At 47.1% G+C, this 21,370-nt stretch overlaps 1 protein-coding gene across 2 annotated transcripts in view; it reads left to right on the top strand.

The window, feature by feature from the left end:
* Window positions 1–21,370, top strand: part of NPHP1 (nephrocystin 1) — an 89,904-nt gene that overhangs the window by 9,919 nt on the left and 58,615 nt on the right. The window contains exons 6-11 of one of the 2 annotated variants that reach the window (XM_068133013.2): window positions 7,024–7,125; window positions 7,604–7,728; window positions 13,795–13,825; window positions 15,830–15,914; window positions 18,288–18,382; window positions 21,204–21,332. In XM_068133013.2, coding sequence (XP_067989114.2) covers window positions 7,024–7,125; window positions 7,604–7,728; window positions 13,795–13,825; window positions 15,830–15,914; window positions 18,288–18,382; window positions 21,204–21,332 — 567 coding nt within the window. Of the gene's footprint in view, window positions 1–7,023; window positions 7,126–7,603; window positions 7,729–13,794; window positions 13,838–15,829; window positions 15,915–18,287; window positions 18,383–21,203; window positions 21,333–21,370 lie in introns of both variants that reach the window. The other variant, XM_068133011.2, reaches the window with a different exon arrangement.

The raw sequence follows: 21,370 nt of genomic DNA, 5'->3' as shown, positions 1-21,370 counted from the left end.
ATTGTTCCAGAAGTGCTGGTCTTTGCCTAGGTGTTCATTGGCAAACTTTAGTCTTGCCCTGATGTTCTTTCTGGACAGCAAAGGTTTCCTCCTGGCACACCCCGCATGTAGATCAAATTTGTGCAGCCTCTTTCGAATGGTAGACCCGTGCACTTTGACATCACCAGTGGCAAGAGCTACCTATAGGTCGCGTGATGACATTCTGGGGTTCTTGGAGACTTCTTTTAGCATCTTACGGTCTGCTCTCGGGCTGAACTTGCTGGGGCGGCCTGGCCTGAACAAGTTGGCAGTTGTTTGGAATCTTCTCCACTTGTAGATGATCTTCCGGACAGTCGAATGATTGATATCAAATTGTTTGGAGATCTTTTTAAATCCCTTCCCATCTCGTAGGTATCTATAACCTTCTTTCTGAAGGCCTCAGAGAGCTCTTTTGATCTAGGCATGGTGACGCCACACACTTCAACAACAAAGAGCAAACCAAACTAAATGTCTGAGGTTTAAATAAGACAGGTTCCTCCAAGATCCTCTCTAACGATGTTCGAATCAGTTGCACCTGAGCTGGTGCACCTGATTCTAATTTTAGGTATTTGAAGTAGTGATAAATGTAGGGGTGTACTTACTTTTTCCACATGCGAAATTTGCATTTATGTTTATTTAAATTATACAATGGACTACAAAATGTAAATGTTTCATGATATTTGTTATATTATATCACCTTTATCTATCAATATTGTAGAAATGAAGATCAAATAGCTGTATGTTGAAATATGTTGAAAAAGTCAAAACTTTACATGGGGTGTACTTACTTTTTCACGTGACTGTATTTTGAGCATTAGCTCTTCGGAGCAAGAGCAGTTTTTGTTTACCTTTTCTTTAAAATCCAACTTTCCCAGTCTGTTCAGTCCCATTCTTCCCAGGTGGGCTTCAAGACCGCTGTTCACCACTACCCCAACCAATACTCATGATCTCTTCTACTGCAAATGACCCCATTCCCAAGGATTCCATTTTTCCAGGTTATTGTGATATTACCCCCTCTCCCACACCTTTTTCGTTCGTTAGTTGTCAGTCGATTTGTTACCTCCGAGGTGGGTGGAGGTTATGTTTTCACCCTTGTTTATTTGTCTGTTTGTGAACAGGATATCTTTAAAAATAGTGGACAAATTTGGACAGAATTTGGTGGAGAGGTTGGGAATGTGACAAGGACGAAATGATTAGATTTTGGTGAAGATCCGGATCCGGATACTAGAATTTTAAAAGCGATTTTTCACCATTGAGAGATACGATATATAGCACAAAAAAACGATATATAGCACGACATCTCCAAAAGTTGTGGACGGAATCAAACAAAACTAGTTGGACGGGTTGGGTGTGTGACGGGGATGAATCAATTCAATTTTGGAGAACGTCCGGATCTAGATATGAGAGTTTTTAAATTTTAAAAAGTGATTCTTCACCATTGAGTAATAAGGCCAAAAGCGATTTATAGCATGATGTTTCAAAAAGTTATGGACGAGTTATGACTAAACTTGGTGGACGACTTGGTGAGGTGATAAGAACAAGACGATTAGATTTTGGTTCAGGTCCGAATCCAGATCCGGCCTTTCAGTGGGATACAAAATGTAAACTGATGAGCCTGGCGGAGGTATGCTCTCTACCGTGTGCCGATCTAATTCCTTTTGTTTTATCCCCAATTTCCCCTTCCTCTTGCTGTGTTTTATTCAGCTTGTGTGCAGCTTGTTCACTCCCATGTGTCCTTCTCTCCATCCCCTTGATTTCACTCTCACTCTCACCTTTACTCTGCTTTTGGTGTTTCCCCTTTTCTATTCTGTTCCCTTTCATTCTGCTCTAGCTCTTCCATGAGCCTCGATCATGTATCCAAAAAAAGAGGAAAAAACATGTATTGGAAAAAAAAAAGTGCTTTTATTGACATGTATGTTTTTTGTGCCTATGATTGTGTTTTATTGGTAGCAGTAGTTAATGTAGCCATTATATAATAACTACTGATTATGTATAGATATTAATGATCCTAAATTGATGGTATATTGATAAAAGAATGATGCTATTGTGGCGTACACGAAAGCCCACTGGCGTGGTGACATCATTCCGCGCACCAAGTGGGTGGCGGCCACGCCCGAGGGGTAGGCGTGGCCTCAGGATATACACCGGGCGCGCAGCCCGGAGCGCACCAGTGCTACAGTGACCTCTTTGGAATAAAGAACTATAAACTTACCGCGTTGTCCGCTTCCTCCTTGGTAGCAAGTCGCGCGCGTAGCACCGCGTGCTACATTGGTGACCTCCGACATTCGAGTCAGCCGTCGCTGACTACCTGAAACCGCCGCAACAATGGCTACCAACGCGGTCTCCATCAAGCTCCCCGAATTCTGAGAGTCACAAGCCGAAGTTTGGTTCCTGCAGGCGGAAGCCCAGTTCCGACTTCGAGGCATCACGGTGGACGAGACCACGTACTGCCACGTGGTCGCCGCCCTCAGGCCCGGCACGGCCACCCGCGTCGTATCGGTCCTAAGGGATCCACCTGCCGACGGCAAGTACGAGGCGGTCAAGCGTCTCCTCCTCGCCACGTTCGGCCTTACGGTGGACGCACGGGCCGATCGCCTCTTGGACCTCCCCGAGATCGGGGACACGTGACCGTCGGTCCGTATGGACCATGAGCTGGCGCTCATGGGCGACGAAACACCGAACGCTCTATTCCGGGCATTGTTTCGACGCCAGCTGCCAGCACGAGTCCGCCTCGCTTTGGCTGGTTCCGCGTTAACGGAACCCCGTGCGCTCGCTGCTGAGGCCGACAAATACTACGCGGCTTTGGACACACAGGCGAGTCTTGGCACGGTTGCCGCTCCTGAGGCTCCCGAGGCTTTCCCCGATGCACCGCACCTCGTGTTCGCCGTCACGCCCCGCCCACCACCACCGCCGCCGCCGCGAAGAAAACCGCGGCCTCCGACGCCGCAGCTGCCCGCCTGGTGTTTCTTCCACGCCAAGTTCGGCCACGAGGCTCGGCAGTGTCGCCCGCCGTGCTCATTCGGCAGGTCGGGAAACGGGCGAGCCGGCGCTCAGTGGCAACGGTGAGCGTCGGCAATTCAAACAGCCTTCTGTACATAACGGACACCTTGTCCGGGCGCCATTACCTGTGCGACACGGGGGCGCAGGTGAGTGTCATTCCTGCCGGTACGTCCGACAAGCACACCGCGGGCCGAGGTCCCACGCTGCTTGCGGCCAATGGTACGTCTATACGCATGTACGGAAAACGCTGTCTCTCCCTGCGGTTCGGAGGTCAGGTTTTCCGTTGGTCGTTCGTTACGGCTGACGTGCCCATGGCACTGCTCGGCGCGGACTTCTTATGTGCTAATGGATTACTGGTCGATGTAAAGCGCAGAAGGCTTGTCCAGGCTGAGACGTTCAGCTCGCTCGCGTGTGCGCTGCCCGCCTCGTTGAGCAGCTCACAGAGCGGCTCACCGAGCGGCTCGCTGAGCGGCTTGCTGAGCGGTTCCGTTCCGGCTAGGTTCATCTGTACGCTTCCGGCAGCGGACGAATTCGCCCGCCTCCTCGCGGGTTTCCCGGCCCTCACGCGGCCCACCTTCTCGGCGGGGACCGACCGTCAAGCACGGGGTGGAACATCACATCCCCACCGCCGGGCCACCGGTCTACGCCCGGGCACGCCGCCTCGAGCCGACGAAGCTCGCCGTAGCTAAAGCGGAGTTCGCTACGCTGGAGCGGCTCGGCATCGTGCGGCGCTCCGAGAGCGCGTGGGCGTCGCCGCTCCACATCGTGCCCAAGCCCGGCGGGGGATGGCGACCGTGCGGGGACTACCGGCGCCTCAACGACGCCACCACCCCCGACCGCTACCCCGTCCCCCACATCCAGGACTTCTCCGCCCGGTTGGCGGGGATGTCCTTCTTTTCAAAGGTGGACCTCGTATGCGGCTACCATCAGGTCCCTGTCAGGCCGGAGGACATCCCGAAGACGGCTGTCATCACGCCGTTCGAGCTTATCGAATTTCTTCGGATGCCCTTTGGTTTGGAAAATGCGGCTCAGGCGTTCCAGCGCCTCATGGACAGCGTCTTGTGCGGCTTGGATTTTTTGTACGTCTACCTGGACGACGTCCTCGTCGCCAGCGCGTCCCGCGAAGAGCACCTTCGTCACCTCCGCACGCTCTTCGAACGTCTGGGCCAGCACGGCCTGATCGTGAACCCCGCCAAGTGCCGGTTCGGTGTCGCTGAAATCGACTTTTTGGGGCACCGCATCACCAGGCACGGGGCCGTCCCCCTACCGGCCAAGGTGGAGGCGGTGAAGGGATTTCTGCGCCCCCGCACGATCAGGGGGCTCCAGGAGTTCCTGGGCATGGTAAACTTTTACCATCGGTTCCTGCCCCGCATCGCCCAGCTGCTGTGCCCCTTACACGAGGCCCTTCGAGGGAAGCTGGGCAAAGGTGACATTACCTGGACCGAGCAGATGGACGCTGCGTTCTCGGGCGCGAAGCTCGCCTTGGCCAACGCCACCATGCTCGCGCACCCGGCACCCGATGCACCGATCGCCCTCACCACGGACGCCTCGGACTGCGCGGTGCACGAGCAATGGGTGCGTGGTGCTTGGCAACCGCTGGCGTTCTTCAGCTGGCAGCTTCGCCCGCCCGAACACCGGTACAGTACCTTCGACCGCGAGTTGCTCGGGCTCCACCTGGCGGTCAGGCACTTCCGCCATCTGCTCGAGGGCCGTGCGTTCACGGCCTTCGTTGACCACAAGCCGCTGGTTTTCACGATGGGCAAGGTCGCCGAGCCGTGGTCGGCCTGGCAACAGCGTCACCTCGCGGCCGTGTCCGAGTACACGACGGACATCCGACACGTCGCGGGAAAGGACAACCCGGTGGCCGACTGCCTTTCCCGGGCCGTCGCCCACGCAGTCCATCTTGGCATCGACTATGCCCGGATGGCGGCGGACCAGGCCGCCGACCCCGGGGTCCAGGCCTTGCGGACAGCCGTCACGGGCCTCCGCGTCACCGAGGTGCCCTTCGATGGCGCGGGCAGAGCCCTCTTGTGCGACGTCTCCCTCAGCCGGCCTCGCCCCATCGTGCCCGCTGGGTGGCAGCGCCGGGTTTGTGACGCCATCCACGGCCTGTCCCACCCGGGCACGAAGGCCTCCCAGAAGCTGGTCGCCGACAAGTTCGTCTGGCATGGCCTCCGGAAGGCCGTCCGCGGTTGGACCAGGACGTGCCTCGCGTGCCAGCGCGCGAAGGTGCACCGGCACACCCAGGCCCCCTTGGCCCCATTTACGGTGCCAGAACGTCGGTTCGACCACGTGCACGTGGACCTAGTGGGACCTCTGCCCCCCTCGCGGGGTTTCACCCATGTCCTTACCATGGTGGACCGCACCACCCGGTGGCCGAAGGCCGTGCCTTTGGCAGCGACGACGGCGGCAGACGTCGCGCAGGCGTTCATCGCCACCTGGGTCGCCCGGTTCAGCGCCCCCTCGGACATCACGTCCGACCGCGGCCCCCAGTTCACCTCGGAGCTCTGGGCCGCGGTCACGCAGGGGCTCGGGGTCCAGCTGCACCGAACCACAGCCCACCACCCCCAGGCCAACGGCCTGTGCGAGCGATTCCACCGCTCGTTGAAGGCCACGCTCCGGGCCACCCTCCGCGACGGCGGCTGGGTCGACAGGCTCCCCTGGGTCCTGCTGGGCCTCCGGACGGGGCCCAAGGAGGACCTGCGCGCATCCGCAGCGGAGTTGGTCTTTGGACAACCGCTGTGGGTGCCGGGCGAGTTCCTCCCCGACCCCACGGCACCTTGGTCCGCGGCGCAGGAGCGTTCTGCGCTGCAGGAGACCGCCCGGAGGTTCGCCCCGGTGCAGACGGCGCACCACGGGCACCCTCCTACGCATGTTGCCCCGGAGCTTCGCACCGCGGAGTACGTCTTCGTCCGGCATGACGCCCACCGGACACCACTGCGGCCCCCGTACAACGGGCCTTTCCACGTGCTGGAGACCGGGGTGAAACATTTCACCCTGGACATCGGCGGCACTCCTGACCGGGTCTCCATAGACCGCCTCAAGCCGGCCCACCTCGACGTGGACCACCCACCGCCGGTGTCTCGGCCCCCGCGTCGGGGCCGCCCCCCTGCGGGCGGACCCCCGGCACCGCCCAGCACCGCAGACACGCCGCCCCCCGGTCCGGCACCCATCCCGTGTACAGCCGGGGGCATCCCACCTGGCATCCCTGCACCCCGGACGCCGCCGGTCGCCAGAGGGCGCTTCGGCCGGGTCATCCGTTTTGCCCCGCAAACTGGCCCTCCAGGTGCGCGGGAATTCTGGGGGGGCGCGTGTGGCGTACACGAAAGCCCACTGGCGTGGTGACATCATTCCGCGCACCAGGTGGGCGGCAGCCACGCCAGAGGGGTAGGCGTGGCCTCAGGATATACACGGGCACGCAGGCCGGAGCGCGCCAGTGCTACAGTGACCTCTTTGGAATAAAGAACTATAAACTTACCGCGTTGTCCGCTTCCTCCTTGGTAGCAAGTCGCGCGCGTAGCACCGCGTGCTACACTGTCCTACTATCCTACTATATAAAACAAGGGTGTGTGTGTGTGTGTGTGTGTGTGTGTGTGTGTGTGTGTGTGTGTGTGTGTGTGTGTGTGTGTGTGTGTGTGTGTGTGTGTGTGTCTGTGTCTGAAAATCATGGAAAATAAACATGGTTGGGCTAATCTCCACCAAATTTTACAAGCAGGCTAGTGGTACTAGGGCCAAGATGAGGGCACAAATCCCCCACTGTGGGAGACAACTTACTTGTGCAAGTGGTTTAGTGACCCCTGCTGGAGACAGGGGGTGGAGGATTACTAGCTATGGTCCAAAATATATTTGTCCCACCTCCTGCAATCTCCTTCCCCTCCCAGGCTGTTCCCAGAGGGCACGGGTGCTTCTAATTTGAAAAATGGCTGAGCAGGCTACTTAGACTGAAGAGGTGTAAATGCGCGAACATGTAGAGTTTGTTGATGGATTTTTCAATGTGCTGCACAGAAAGGGGATGTTTTAGAGATCCTTGAAGAACGTGCAGATGGATGGTGGAAAGCCAAGAATATTGACAACCACCAAGGAATGGTTCCGAGCACCTATTTACAGGTAAGTCTTATATAAGAAAAACTGAGAGACAACATAGACGACTTGAATAATCTCTTTCGAAAAAAATAAAAAGAAAGGAGTCTTGAATCAGTGCGACAAGCTCGCTAGTAATTTGAAAGCCCTTTCCCCCCCAAAAACATTGACAATTCTTGCTGTTTTTTTATTTTTATATTTTTACATTGCTATAAAGCTCATAGTGGAGCTTGAATATAATTAATATAAATCACACACAGGTCAAAAAGATTGGCATAATTTAGTGTAAATTACAAGTACATTAGTAGTCCATGGACAAATACACTTAGAGTGTGGGATTTGAACCTTAGATTCTGAACATCATAAGCCATCAGTTCACAGGAGAATGCGAAACTGGCCACCCCAAGGTTAATTAATTTCCCACTGATAGAATCATGTAAAAAGTCCAGTCCCTAAGACTGCATAAATGTGCAAAGGAATGACAAATGTTCTCGGTTCTTTGCAGTGTCATGCACAAAGTGATTTTAGGCAATCAAATGAAACTCAGGAACAATGTGACAACGATTCCGAAGAAAACAGCGATGAATCTAAAGAAGGGAGAAGTGAAGAGATAAAATCTTACAAAAGCAAGTAAGGCAAAATCTATATATATTGGAGCAAATGTATGTATGTATGTATGTATGTATGTATGTATGTATGTATGTATGTATGTAAGTATGTATGTATGTCTGCTCTTCCAAAAAAAAAAAAAAAAAATGGATGTATGTATGTATGTCTGCTCTATATCCATTGGTTGTAAGCCTGGTGTTGGCTTAATGTTTAAGCTGGTTGGCTTGAGATGTTAGGGTCTTGAGTTAGAGCCCGTGTCATTCCATTGAATCAATACCACGGAGGCTGACTCGGCCTGTCCTCCTTCCAAGGTCTGCAAAATGAGTACAAGTTGACTGCTAATAGAGGGCATTGCATCAGTGGCACAACCGCACCCCCAGAAAATGTTGCAACCAGCAGCTACAGGCTGCATAAGAAAGCTTAACCCATTGGTTGGACAGCTGGTCTGACACCACCCATAATTGTAACCTAAAACAAGCTTGACGCCTATGTCCCCCGTCGGTGAAGTGATGTGAGTTGACAAAGTGGAAGACGCAAGGTGGCCATCTTGGATTTTGACGTGGCGACCCAATTTTCAATAGCGTTCTCCCTTATGCGTAGATACACCCACACACTAGATTAGAAGTTAGTAGTTCGATACACCCACACACGCACGCACACCCGGACGGAGGGGAAAACCATAGTCCCCCTTTCGCTCCGCGGTGCGACGGGGGACAAAAAACCATACATCCACCATGTTGGTGCTACAATAGCCAAACACATCTTCTGAAGTGTCATATGCACAATGGCCATGCCCTCTCTATAAGTTTTCCGTTCAGTGTAAAACAACCTCAGTGACTGTTAAAAGAATCATCAAATATCGAAAGGTTGGAGCCGATAGGCATCACAGGTCTTGTGAAGGCAACAGTATGTATAGGCCTCAGGCTTCAGGCCTGTGTATCAGCCTATACTGTATATGGCCCAGTGAAATTGGAATTATCCAAGCTGTTATAAACACGTTGTATTATATATTGTCGATGTACGCACAAACCACGCTGTTCATTCATTTTATTTCTCTTTTATTCTCTTCTTTCTCTTTTATTCTCTTCTTTCTCTTTTATTCTCTTATTTCTCTTTTATTCTCTTCTTTCTCTTTTATTCTCTTCTTTCTCTTTTATTCTCTTCTTTCTCTTTTATTCTCTTCTTTCCAGTGCAGTGTCCAGTGCTCGAGTTATAAGGAAAAATTAGGAAGAAGGAAACCTTTTTTAATACGAGCTCTAATTCCCGTTTTATATACAATCAAACCTGTATAAAAAGACGATTAACGGGAAAGGGAAAAAGTGGTCGGTCTGTACAGGTTTGGGGCCGCCATCTTGCCCGCCATTTTTCTGCGGTACAGTGACAATATTCAAGCACACGTACCGAAATGTATACAGGAAGCAAACCTGCCTTGGTGACCATTATTTACTCTCTTAATTAATTTCTAAACTGATCTTTCATATCCCACTCAATGTATTCAGAGTTTGAATTATCACACTGAAAACCGAGTCCAATTTGAAGATTGAAAACACAATCCAAATCGGAGCAGACGATAGTAATGAGAGTACAGAATTGATGCACTATAAAACGCAAATGCTCTGAAACATGGAACTCGGAAGTTCCATATCCTGAAACGCAAATTTTTATATGATCTGCGGCTTGTAATGGAGCTGCCACTCACACATCTTACACATGGACATATAGACGAGACACGACACAGAACTATTAAACGATAAAAAACACAGCCACTTTCAGGGAACTTGGGGTACCAGCAACGTCACAACAATGGCGTGCCTTTTCCCACCAGTTGGTTATACTGGGTGGTTTGCCATTCCCTTCCCAGCATTGTTTTTCTGTGCTCGATCCTTTTCAATGCTGAGCATCAAGCAAAGAAGCAGCACGTACCATTTTTAATGTCTTTGGTGTGACTCGGTCGGGGTTCAAACCGCCAACCTACCAGATGTGGAGTGGATGCTCGAACCATTTACACCTCCGAGCCACTTTCAGGAGGCTGATCGGAGAGATCGGATCGATCGGAGAGATTTCTAAGAGATCTGTCGGTGCATTTTGTGTGAAAACTATTTAATACATGGAAAGATGACCGAATTTACCGATTTACAATGGAATCGATGACCATTGTGCACAAATTTGAGCTACGAAGCAATTGGGTGGCTGCTGGTTGCGTTAGACAGGTGATTGTTCTGTACAAGTTGTTACCTCTGCCACCGAAGGTGGATGGAGGTTATGTTTTCGCCCCTGTCTGTCTGTCTGTGAACAAGATGTCTCAAAAAGTTGTAGATAGATTCGGACGAAATTTGGCAGAAATGTAGCGTATGTGACAAGGACGAAATGATTAGATTTTGGTGAAGATCCGGATTTGGATCCGGCTAGTACAATTTTAAAGTGATTCTTCACCATTGGGAGATAGAGCCTGGTGCGTGGTTAGGGTGCAGGCTTGGGATCCGAGGATCCTGGGTTCGAATCCCGGTCGATTGCTAAATGAACACCAGGGGGGTTGACTCAGCCTGTCATCCTTCCAAAGTCGGCACATTTGAGTACCAGCTTGCTGGGATGAATGATCCCGGTGTGTACCCCGATTTAGAATAGGTACACCGTATCCCTGCGCATCGTAAGAGGCGACCAAGGGTTGGCGTCAGGAAGGGCATCCGGCCATAAAAAACATTGCCTCCAACAGGGAACCATGATTGTCATGGGGCCGCAAGGCTAACCCCCGCTCTAGCGGGGAAAATGGCCTTAAAACGATCATTCTTTACCATTGGAAGGTCGGGCAAAAACGAAATATAGCAGGATATCTTAAAAAGTTGTGAACGGATTTGGACGATCACTAAACCATCGTCAAACTATAATTAAATTTAACCAGATCTTCTTTGTGTATTCAAATCCGACATCTTCCAATGCACCAAAACTGAATCGGTGCGGTGTGAGAAAAGCTCATGCTCTTGTGACTAAATGCTTTTGAGTTATCAATCAGATAAACAAACAAGCAGACGGAAAACCGAATAACATTTTGATACTTCCCTCTGGAGATTTCTCACAAAATATTTGTGTTGTGTTGGTCTAGCTTGGGTTCAAATCTCGACCCAGGTATCACAGGCAGGGTGATTCATGAATGTGTGTGCCCAGGGCCGGCGCTACCATTAGGCCAACTAGGCAGCCGCCTAGGGCGCAGACATCAGAGGGGCGCATTACTGAACTTGTAGCAATAGCTCGAAGACTTCCAAAGTCTATGCTGCCACAAGAAGTACTTCTCTTCATACTACAACAAAAACTCCTGGATTATGTGCCTAATGTTTCCGTTGCTTCAAGGATCCTTCTCACACTTCCAGTATCAGTGGCAAGTGATGAACGTAGTTTCTCAAAGCTCAAAGTTATAAAAACTTACATACGCTCTACAATGTTGGAAAAGAGACGAGTTGGCTTGGCAACTCTATCAATTGAACATGCCCAGGCATCAGCACTTGATCTGGTTGAATTGGTGACAAAATTTGCAAAGGAAAAGGCATGCAAAGTGAGATGCTGATGTGCCTGAAATTGAAACTTTTATGAGACATTTTAAACTCTGTTTGTCTGTTTTTTTGTTTGTTTCTCTGTCTGACTGCAAGCGAAATATTGTGGTGACATGACGGGTTGGTTACGCCAAGTATCCTTAAATGGTATATATACTTAAAGGTGTGTGAAGTAAAAGGTTTGAATGTTGTGTTGCCAATGGCTGAGGTATGCATTATACCGAGTGCCCTTTAGTTCAAAATGATTTGTGTGCCAAAATATTTTATTTTGTTTTTGCGAAAGATAATCAAAGATTGATTATTTAAAATTTTGATTTTGCATATCTAAAACTTATTGCTCAAACCAAAAACTGTTTTGTTTATCTGTAATTTCCATTCACACACTCATAAAGGGCCCACTTTCATTATTTTACATTGCAAACCACATGGAGTGTCATATTTTTTAAAGTGAAAGCCCATTTGCCCCAAAGCGTGGGGTAACAGGGCCACTGCCATATTAATGGATATTGCGCCTTTAATATTGGTGCTCTTGGCATCTTACGGTACTTATTCTTGCAATTTAAAATAAATTTAGCAGTTTCAAGTTTTCTGCTTTTTATTTTTTCGACAAAACATCTTTTTAATAATTGAAGTTGGCAAAAAAAATAAAAAATTGGGGGGGGGAGGGGATGCAAATAGCTGGCCTTGCCTAGGGCGCAAAATAGTCTGGCGCCGGCCCTGTGTGTGCCCGTTCCTCAGATGGGTGTTAAACTGGGCGTCCCTTCTGCCGGAATTAGTTGGACGCTAAAGATCCCACGGTGTCCTTCGCGAAGAGTATGCGAACTCTCGCTGGCACCCTGAACAATTTCCTTTTTCGCAGGAATTCCTACAGGGGGCACTGCATCGGTGGCACTTCCGCACCCCTTTGAGAGCTGATGCTAACCCACAGCCTGTATGTAGCCTGTGGCTGCTGGTTGTATCATTCTCTGGGGGCACGGTTGTGCCGCTGATGCAGTGCCCCCTATTACCAGTTAGCTGGTACTCATTTTTCTGACCTTAGGAGGATAACAGGCTGAGTGATCCACCTGAATCTACCCCCTGGTGTTGATTCAACAGGGGCTCAAACTCAGGACTCTAAGATCTCAAGTCAGCTACCTTAACCGTTTAGCCAACACCAGGCTTACCATGTATACTACTCGAGAGAGAATCTACATGAAGGTTCTTACTTCTCCCAGAATCTTGTGTTTTCCAGGTGAACCTAAATCCGGAAATAGCCAGAAAATTATCACACCGTTGCGATTATCATATGCCGGTCAAAAGCTAACCCAAACTTTAGAACGTGTACCGCTTTTACATGAAACTTTTAGAATACATAATTAATCTCAGCAAACATTACATACATTCATATACAGCATTATAACCAATAAGGTTTTTAGTATTATTAACTCAACTGGACTATGTCCAGCTGAGTTTTTGTCGACACCCAGTGTCCGTCGTCCGTCTGTCTGTCTGTCTGTCTGTCGTCTGTAAACAATTCGATATCTATGCTCTAAAAGTCACAAATATTGATCAAATTTGATGAAACTTGTTATGCAGCATCTTTAAGACATAAACTAGTTTGGGATTGCATTTGGGCGTTGCACGCCCAAAAATGGGCGCGGCAGGGCGGCCATATTGAAAAATCAATTTTTGTTGATATAGACCAGTTGAGTTCAGGTTCCCTGGGACCTCTAGTTAAACCTTGTGTGTACCAGCATTACCCTCACGCCGTTCCCATACATCGACCGATAGACAAATAAATTTATGACAATTCCCACCTTTTATGAGGTTAAGCCTGGTGTTGGCTTAGCGGTTAGGGTGCTGCCTTGGGATCCTAGGATCCTGGGTTCAAATCCTGGTCGATCGCTGAATTAACGCCAGGGAGGTTGGCTCAGCCTGTCATCCTTCCGAGGTCGGCAAATTGAGTACCAGTTCACTGGTAATTCCCTGTGTGTCGCAAGAGGCGACCAACAGGGTTGGCGGCAGGAAGGGCATCCGGCCATAAAACATTGCTTCAAAAAGAGGATCATGGTGCCCGAAAAAGGCCAACCCCCGCTTTGCGGGGAAAAAATGGCCTCTAAAGGCGGTTCTTCTTCTTTCTAAAAAGGCGGTTCTTCTTCCACCTTTTATGAGGTTGGCCAGGGGGAACGTTTTAGGCCCAAGTCTTTCATGAAGCAGCTGGCCTGGACTGATTGATGTTCGACTGAAAGTGTCACTCATTTGGAATTTAGCCAGAGTGTTGCTATAACGCACCTACTCATATGAAAGATATGGGGCACCCAAGTAATTCCAGCAGATCGGATGCCCAGTTTAGCATCCATCCGAGGGGCACTGCACACCTTGATGCATCAATCTGTCTGCAAAACACCGGGATGACAGCTTGTAGCTGGGCTGAGATTCAAACCCAGGCGAGACCGCTCAGAGGTGAGTGCACGTACCTCCACACTTTATTGCATTGTCCCCATCCAATCATTGTCACATTATTCCCTTGGTATTCTAACTGCGATTATGTATCTTTTTTCAGGGATGAATCGTATTTGAAGAGTCCTCAAAAGGTAAAATGTGAGGTACCGTATTATACTCCCTTTACTTTTTCTTTTCTTGTCTGTATTTCTGCTCTTTAATTTAAGCCTCACGATTATTTATTTTGTCGTGTTATTAGCCTGTCCCCTGCGCAGCGGGACATGGAGTTTTGCAATCGTGTGTGTGTGTGTGTGTGTGTGTGTGTGTGTGTGTGTGTGTGTGTGTGTGTGTGTGTGTGTGTGTGTGTGTGTGTGTGTGTGTGTGTGTCCTTGGTTGTCATCTCCATTTGCAGGTTTTAAAAGGTGGAATTGAGTCCTCCTAGGACTCGAAGTATCCACCCCCGCTTCGGCGAAGGATTGCGATTCATGTGCTAAGTTGTGAAGTTGTTGTTGTTCTCAGAGTTTTGTTCCGAGTGCTCTTTTCAGGATCGTCCCTGAGCCCTGTACAGCCTCCAACTGTAGTTTGTTTGTGGTAATGTTCCCAGGGATGGTTTTTAAGATCTCTGTAAGGTTCTTCTTTTTCATCCCCGTTGCTCCATTTGTCACTGGTACAATTTTGGCACTCTTCAGGTTCCAGGATATTTTCACTTCATTCTTGAGGTCCTAGTATTTGGCCATTTTCTTGATTTCTGCAATATTTAGGCCAAAATTGCTGGGTACTGATATTTCAGTCAACAATGCTGTATTTTCCTTTTTGTTCCTGAGTATTATGTCCGGTCGCAATGCTTTGTTTTCTATGTTGGGATCATCAGGTCATACGTGAGCATTATGTCCTGTTTTCAATTATTGCTTTTGGTTTATGCTTCCACGAACTTGTGGAACTGGGATATTGGTGTCCATTTTTGTTGGTCTACCTTGTACGAATGTGCACTTGGCACACTTATCTAGGCCAAATTTCATTAGGATGTCGTCGGAGAACCGTTTCACTAATTTCAGTTGTTCTGCCACTTTTTCATCGTTCGGTGCAAAGAGTTTTAAAATATCCATTTCCAGTAGATGTGTCACCTTTCTTGAGTCTTTGGACGTTCTTTTATTGGTATATTTTATTTTATATTTATGTATTTTATATTTATATTTATATTTATATTTATATTTTATTTTTATTTTATTTTTATTTTTATATTTTATTGGTTTTTATTTTATTCATGTATCTGTGTCCTTCCTTATTAATGAGGTTACTAGTGGGTCCAGGGCCAGGCAAAAGAGGAGAGAGGAAAGGCTGTCTCCTTGGAAGATCCCGTGTGATATCTTTACTCCTGGTATTTCAATCTTTCCTTCCGAGTGCTGCAGGATTAGTGTGGTATTCCATAGATCCATGGCTTTCTCAATCAGCTTGATTATTTGGGGATTTATCTTTTACATTTTCATGCACTTTGCCCTTTTTATCATCCATTAATGTAGGGCAAAGCTTTTTGTAGGACAAAGATCTCTAAACAAAGTCAAAAGCTTTTTTAATGGTCTATCCATGCTGTGTCATGGGGACCGCAAGGCGATCCCCCGCTCTTGCAGGGAAAATGGCCTTAAAATGCCTGTTGTATCCATGCTGTGGACAATTTGGTTCTTCTTGTATTGCAATTTTCGATTATGGCCTTGTTTTTAGTAATAGGTTGTGTGTGTGTGTCCGTGTGTGTGTGTGTCCGTGTGTCCGGCCCATAACTTTTTTTTACCATCTGAGCTTTTGTCATCAAATTTTCAACAAAGCTTTGTTATGATCAGCACTACACAAAATCATCAATTTTCATATGATTGACCTGAAATTTGAGCAGGATTTGCATATTTCTGTTGCTTTTGAGGCAAAAAGGTGAAGTTCGCCTAAAATCGTCAATTTATTATTTTATTTATTTAGCTGTTTTTGTTATGTTCTAACACACACCACCCTTTCACCCTAGCTTTCCATCCACAGTTAAATAAATGGGCCCTAAAAGTCCTGCTATTGAGGATGTATAAAGTTGCAACTACACTAGAATAATAGCCCAAGCCCTAATGCATATGTGCAAATGCATTGGTTGTTTTACTTTGTCGTTGCCTCTTTTACAGAACAGCTCAATGAACGTCTTAACTATTGGAGATTGCTTTCCAGCAGGGTTTCACCCTTCGGTTTTGCACCAGATGTCTGAGCAAGGTATTGTTATTTGGTTTAAACTTTGTTTTCAAAACAATTAAAATTATTGTATTTGTCCATTGCTCTATAACATGAATGCTTTTGCATCCACATGATGTGTCATATTTGTAAGGGCAATTTTCGCAAATATGTACACAATAATTTGCTATTCATGTTGTGGTAAATCTTGTTAGTGAATCTCACAGTACAAACTTTGAAATGTGAGGTTCAGTTGTTAGTTTGAAAAAGGAAGCTATCATGATTACATGAAAAAGTTGAAAACGCCTAAATGGCGACTTACTCGGTTTTGATTTTAGTCTGTTAATATCCTGTATCCGACCTGAATGCCAATTTCTTGTCTGTGCGCACATTTAGAATTTTGTTCTACTTTTTTCCTTTAATCTACATTGGAATTTACACCCTACCTTGCTCCTCTTATACCCGACCTTACCCCTCTTACACCAGCCGACCTTGCCCCTCTTACACCCGACCTTGCCCCTCTTACACCCGACCTTGCCCCTCTTACACCCGACCTTGCCCCTCTTACACCCGACCTTGCCCCTCTTACACCCGACCTTGCCCCTCTTACACCCGACCTTGCTCCTCTTATACCCGACCTTGCTCCTCTTACACCCGACCTTGCTCCTCTTATACCCGACCTTGCCCCTCTTACACCCGACCTTGCTCCTCTTATACCTGACCTTGCCCCTCTTACACCCGACCTTGCTCCTCTTATACCCTACCTTGCTCCTCTTACACCCGACCTTGCCCCTCTTACACCCGACCTTGCCCCTCTTACACCCGACCTTGCTCCTCTTATACCCGACCTTGCCCCTCTTACACCAGCCGACCTTGCCCCTCTTACACCCGACCTTGCCCCTCTTACACCCGACCTTGCTCCTCTTATACCCGACCTTGCCCCTCTTACACCAGCCGACCTTGCCCCTCTTACACCCGACCTTGCCCCTCTTACACCCGACCTTGCCCCTCTTACACCCGACCTTGCCCCTCTTACACCCTACCTTGCTCCTCTTATACCCGACCTTGCCCCTCTTACACCAGCCGACCTTGCCCCTCTTACACCCGACCTTGCCCCTCTTACACCAGCCGACCTTGCCCCTCTTACACCCGACCTTGCTCCTCTTAAGCCCGCCCTTGCCCCTCTTACACCCGACCTTGCTCCTCTTACACCCGACCTTGCCCCTCTTACACCAGCCGACCTTGCCCCTCTTACACCCGACCTTGCCCCTCTTACACCAGCCGACCTTGCCCCTCTTACACCCGACCTTGCTCCTCTTAAGCCCGACCTTGCCCCTCTTACACCCGACCTTGCTCCTCTTAAGCCCGACCTTGCCCCTCTTACACCCTACCTTGCTCCTCTTATACCCGACCTTGCCCCTCTTACACCAGCCGACCTTGCCCCTCTTACACCAGCCGACCTTGCCCCTCTTACACCCGACCTTGCCCCTCTTACAGCCGACCTTGCCCCTCTTACACCAGCCGACGTTGCTCCTCTTAAGCCTGACCTTGCCCCTCTTACACCCGACCTTGCCCCTCTTACACCCGACCTTGCTCCTCTTACGCCCGACCTTGCCCCTCTGACACCCGACCTTGATCCTTTTGCACCCGACCTTGCTCCCCTCACACCCGACCTTGCTCCTCTTACACCCGCCCTTGCTCCTCTTACACCCGACGTTGCTCCTCTTCCACCGAACCTTGATCCTCTTACACCCAACCTGGATCCTCTTACACCCAATCTTGCTCCTCTTACACCTGACATTGCTCCTCTTCCACCGAACCTTGATCCTCTTTCACCCAACCTTGATCCTCTTACACCCAATCTTTCTCCTCTTACACCCAATCTTTCTCCTCTTACACCCGACCGTGCTCCTCTTACACCTGATCTTTCTGCTCTTACATACTCTTACTCCCGACCTTGTTCCTCTCATACCCGACTTAAATCCTCTTGTACCCAACTTTGCCTCAAAATGGGTTGACATTTTTGGCTCTAAAAGTGGTTGACCTTTGAACTTACAAAAAGTTATTCTCTCCCCCATCCCCAACCCTCTCACCCACCCCACCCAATAACACGACAACAATGCATCCAGGTTGAATTATTTAACTACAAAATGTTCTGTTTTTTCTCAATGGCATGCTTGCGTGTATAATTGTGAATGGCAGCTTATGTACAGCTTTTGTTCCACCCTTCTGCCGTACATGTTTCATGCTTGCTGCCTTCACTAGACACAACTCACTTGCCATAGCTCTTAGCTCTTCCAGGCACGGTTTGCGCTCTCTACCTCCCCAGGCCAAGGGTGTTACTGTTACCAGGCCGAGTACATTTTCCGTGAGTGCGATGGTGAGAGTTGTGTGCTGATGTGTTTCTGTTTTCAGAAGAAAGACATAAATCCAGCAGTTACATACTTCCAGCCCTGAGTGAATCGCAGCTGGCTTTCCATGATTTACATTGGGATGCAGAACATAACTCTGTAAGTAAACTTGACAAGATCATAATACTGTGGCTGGAATGGTTTAATGGCTGCAATTCATTTTGAGTTTTTGTAAACCTGTTCATGCAGTACTCTCAAAAACTTCAGTATTCCAAAAAAAACAAAACATCCTTTTTGGTGCACCGTCTCATTATTTAATTGTATTATCCCACATAGTTATGTGCTTCATCTGGGATAATACATGTAATGCTATAAATATTATTATTATTATTATTGTCCCCCGCCCCTCCGATAAGGTGGTGATGGGGGACATTAAAACGAGCTCTGTCTGTCCGAATGATCATCCATCCGTTCATGTACTGATTAGATTACGGTTGTGATTGGCGGAATTCTGTTGCCATGGCAACCATCTTGATATCCCTGCGTGTGTACGTGATATTAAAAAAAAAAAACGTTCAAGATTTAGCTAAATATTACACAGATCTATTCCTCACACCACCCAAAAAGCGGGGGACCTCGATTCTCGGCTCCTTGTTATTGCTAATATTGTTGTTATTGCTATTATTATGCTTCATGGTATGCATACTGTTTTTGTTTTTACATCGCTCTCCACTCTCTTTTACCTGTCAAACGATATACGCAATGACATATACGGTATTTGCTTGTATAACTACTCAAGTTTATCAACTTTCAATATTTTCCATATTGTTTCAAAAAAAACAACTGTTGTTTGTCCATGTTGTTATCCTTTTGTTTGGCCCCTTTGTTCAGCTGTGCATTCATTTCCTGCTTCTGCACTTCACCGAAATGTTTTTTCTTGCCTTCTTTTCAAGTACAATTAATTGTCCCATTATCAAGGCACACCTCACCTCTTCTATTCCTCGTTTCTCCCGTCTGCGGAATAACCTTCCAGAGGTTGTTTTGGCTACTCTTCCCTCCAGGATTTCAAGCAAGCAGTGCATCACCTTCTCTTGTCATCACCAATTCCGTCCCATGATCTTTATTATCCCCATTAACCTTTCCTAACCCAACTATCTTACTTTCTAGATTCACTATTTCCTCCCCTCCTCCCTCTCCTCTTTTCCCGTTTGTTTATTCCCTTGATGTTAGTCCCACTGTCAGTTCTACCTTACACTTCCATGAGCTTCCCTCCTGTAAAAGGAGGAAAATATTAATAACTAGAACGGCACTTCGGTAGAGCGTATACCTCCGCCAGGCTGAACAGTTTGTTTTGTATCCCATTGATAGTCCGGATCTGGATTCAGACCAAAACCAAAATCTAATCGGCTTGTTCTTGTCACCTAACCATCTCATTCACCAAGTTTAGTCATAACTCATCCATAACTTTTTAAAATATTATGTTATATATCGCTATTCGCCCAATCTCTCAACAATGGTGAAGAATCACTGATAAAATTAAATAATTCTCATGTCCGAATACCTATTCAGATCTTCACCAAAATATAATTGATTAGTCCTTGTCATACACGCAACCTGTCCAACATTCCGTCCACAACATTTTTGAGATATCCTGCTATATATCGTCCACCTTCGGTGGCGGAGGTAATTTTAAAATGTGGATTTTGAAACATTTCCCATTTTAGTACACTTTTATTAACATGTTAATTTTTTGGGATCATTTATTCAAAAGTTGCTTTCATTGTACAGTTGCAGGCTGATTTTATGAATGTCCAAAGGCAACTAAAAATATATCACCAGAGTTGTATCTGATTGTAAGGCAAACCATAAATTGCAAGCATTGAGAATAACCTCGTAAGTGATGACTGTGCTTTTTGCATTATGATATAGTCAAGAGTACCAGAGTAAGGTGGGGCAACATCTAGCAGGAAAGCCAGATGTATAATCTCCTCAGTCCTTTTTATTTGTACTTTGTGAGTTATTTGGCTTAAATAACTCACATATTATTTTGTGCATACTCACATATTACTCACATATATATATATATTATTTTGTGCATACTCACATATTACTCACATATATATATATATATATATATTATTTTGTGCATACTCACATATTACTCACATATATATATATATATATATTATTTTGTGCATACTCACATATTACTCACATATATATATATATATATTATTTTGTGCATACTCACATATTACTCACATATATATATATATATATTATTTTGTGCATACTCACATATTACTCACATATATATATATATTATTTTGTGCATACTCACATATTACTCACATATATATATATATATTATTTTGTGCATACTCACATATTACTCACATATATATACTGTATATATATTATTTTGTGCATACTCACATATTACTCACATATATATATATATATATATATATATATTATTTTGTGCATACTCATATTACTCACATATATATATATATATTATTTTGTGAGTTATTTGGCTGACAGCATAGAAGGCAATTTAAAATGAAAAATGCTCAGCATATGGAACAAATAGACCAAAAAGGATGTACATATAGGCTGGACGCAGGGTATCTTTCCCTACCTTGAATGAAATGAATGAATGAATATGAATGATCGTTTTAAGGCCATTTTCGCCGCTAGAGCGGGGGTTATCCTTCCGGGCCCCATGACAATCATGGTTCCCTGTTTGAGGCAATGTTTTTATGGCCGGATGCCCTTCCTGACGCCAACCCTTAATCGCCTCTTACGATGCGCAGGGATACGGTGTACCTATTCTAAACCGGGGTACACACCGGGATTTACCTTGCTTTACGTTAATCACAAGTGGAAACATCAAATATTATTGCAACAACACAGAAACCATGACTATGATCATCATTGCCAGTACTGATGGTTCGCTTGATTTTTGATAACTTTTCAGATCAAACAAAAACGGGTTCGGGTATCACGGCAGTTCATGGTGTGGAACTGTAGAATGATCCCTTGTCCAGGAAGAAACGTCGAGATTTTACGTCGTCAAGTCAGACTATGTGCTTTTGATGGCCACAAGGTTTGTGCATGAGATGTTTTGATGGCAGTGGAAGTACC

Source organism: Myxine glutinosa, chromosome 12 (genome assembly GCF_964187855.1).
Source record: "Myxine glutinosa chromosome 12, kmMyxGlut1.1, whole genome shotgun sequence".
Lineage (NCBI taxonomy): Eukaryota > Metazoa > Chordata > Myxini > Myxiniformes > Myxinidae > Myxine > Myxine glutinosa.
This window is presented reverse-complemented; position numbering and strand designations above follow the sequence as displayed.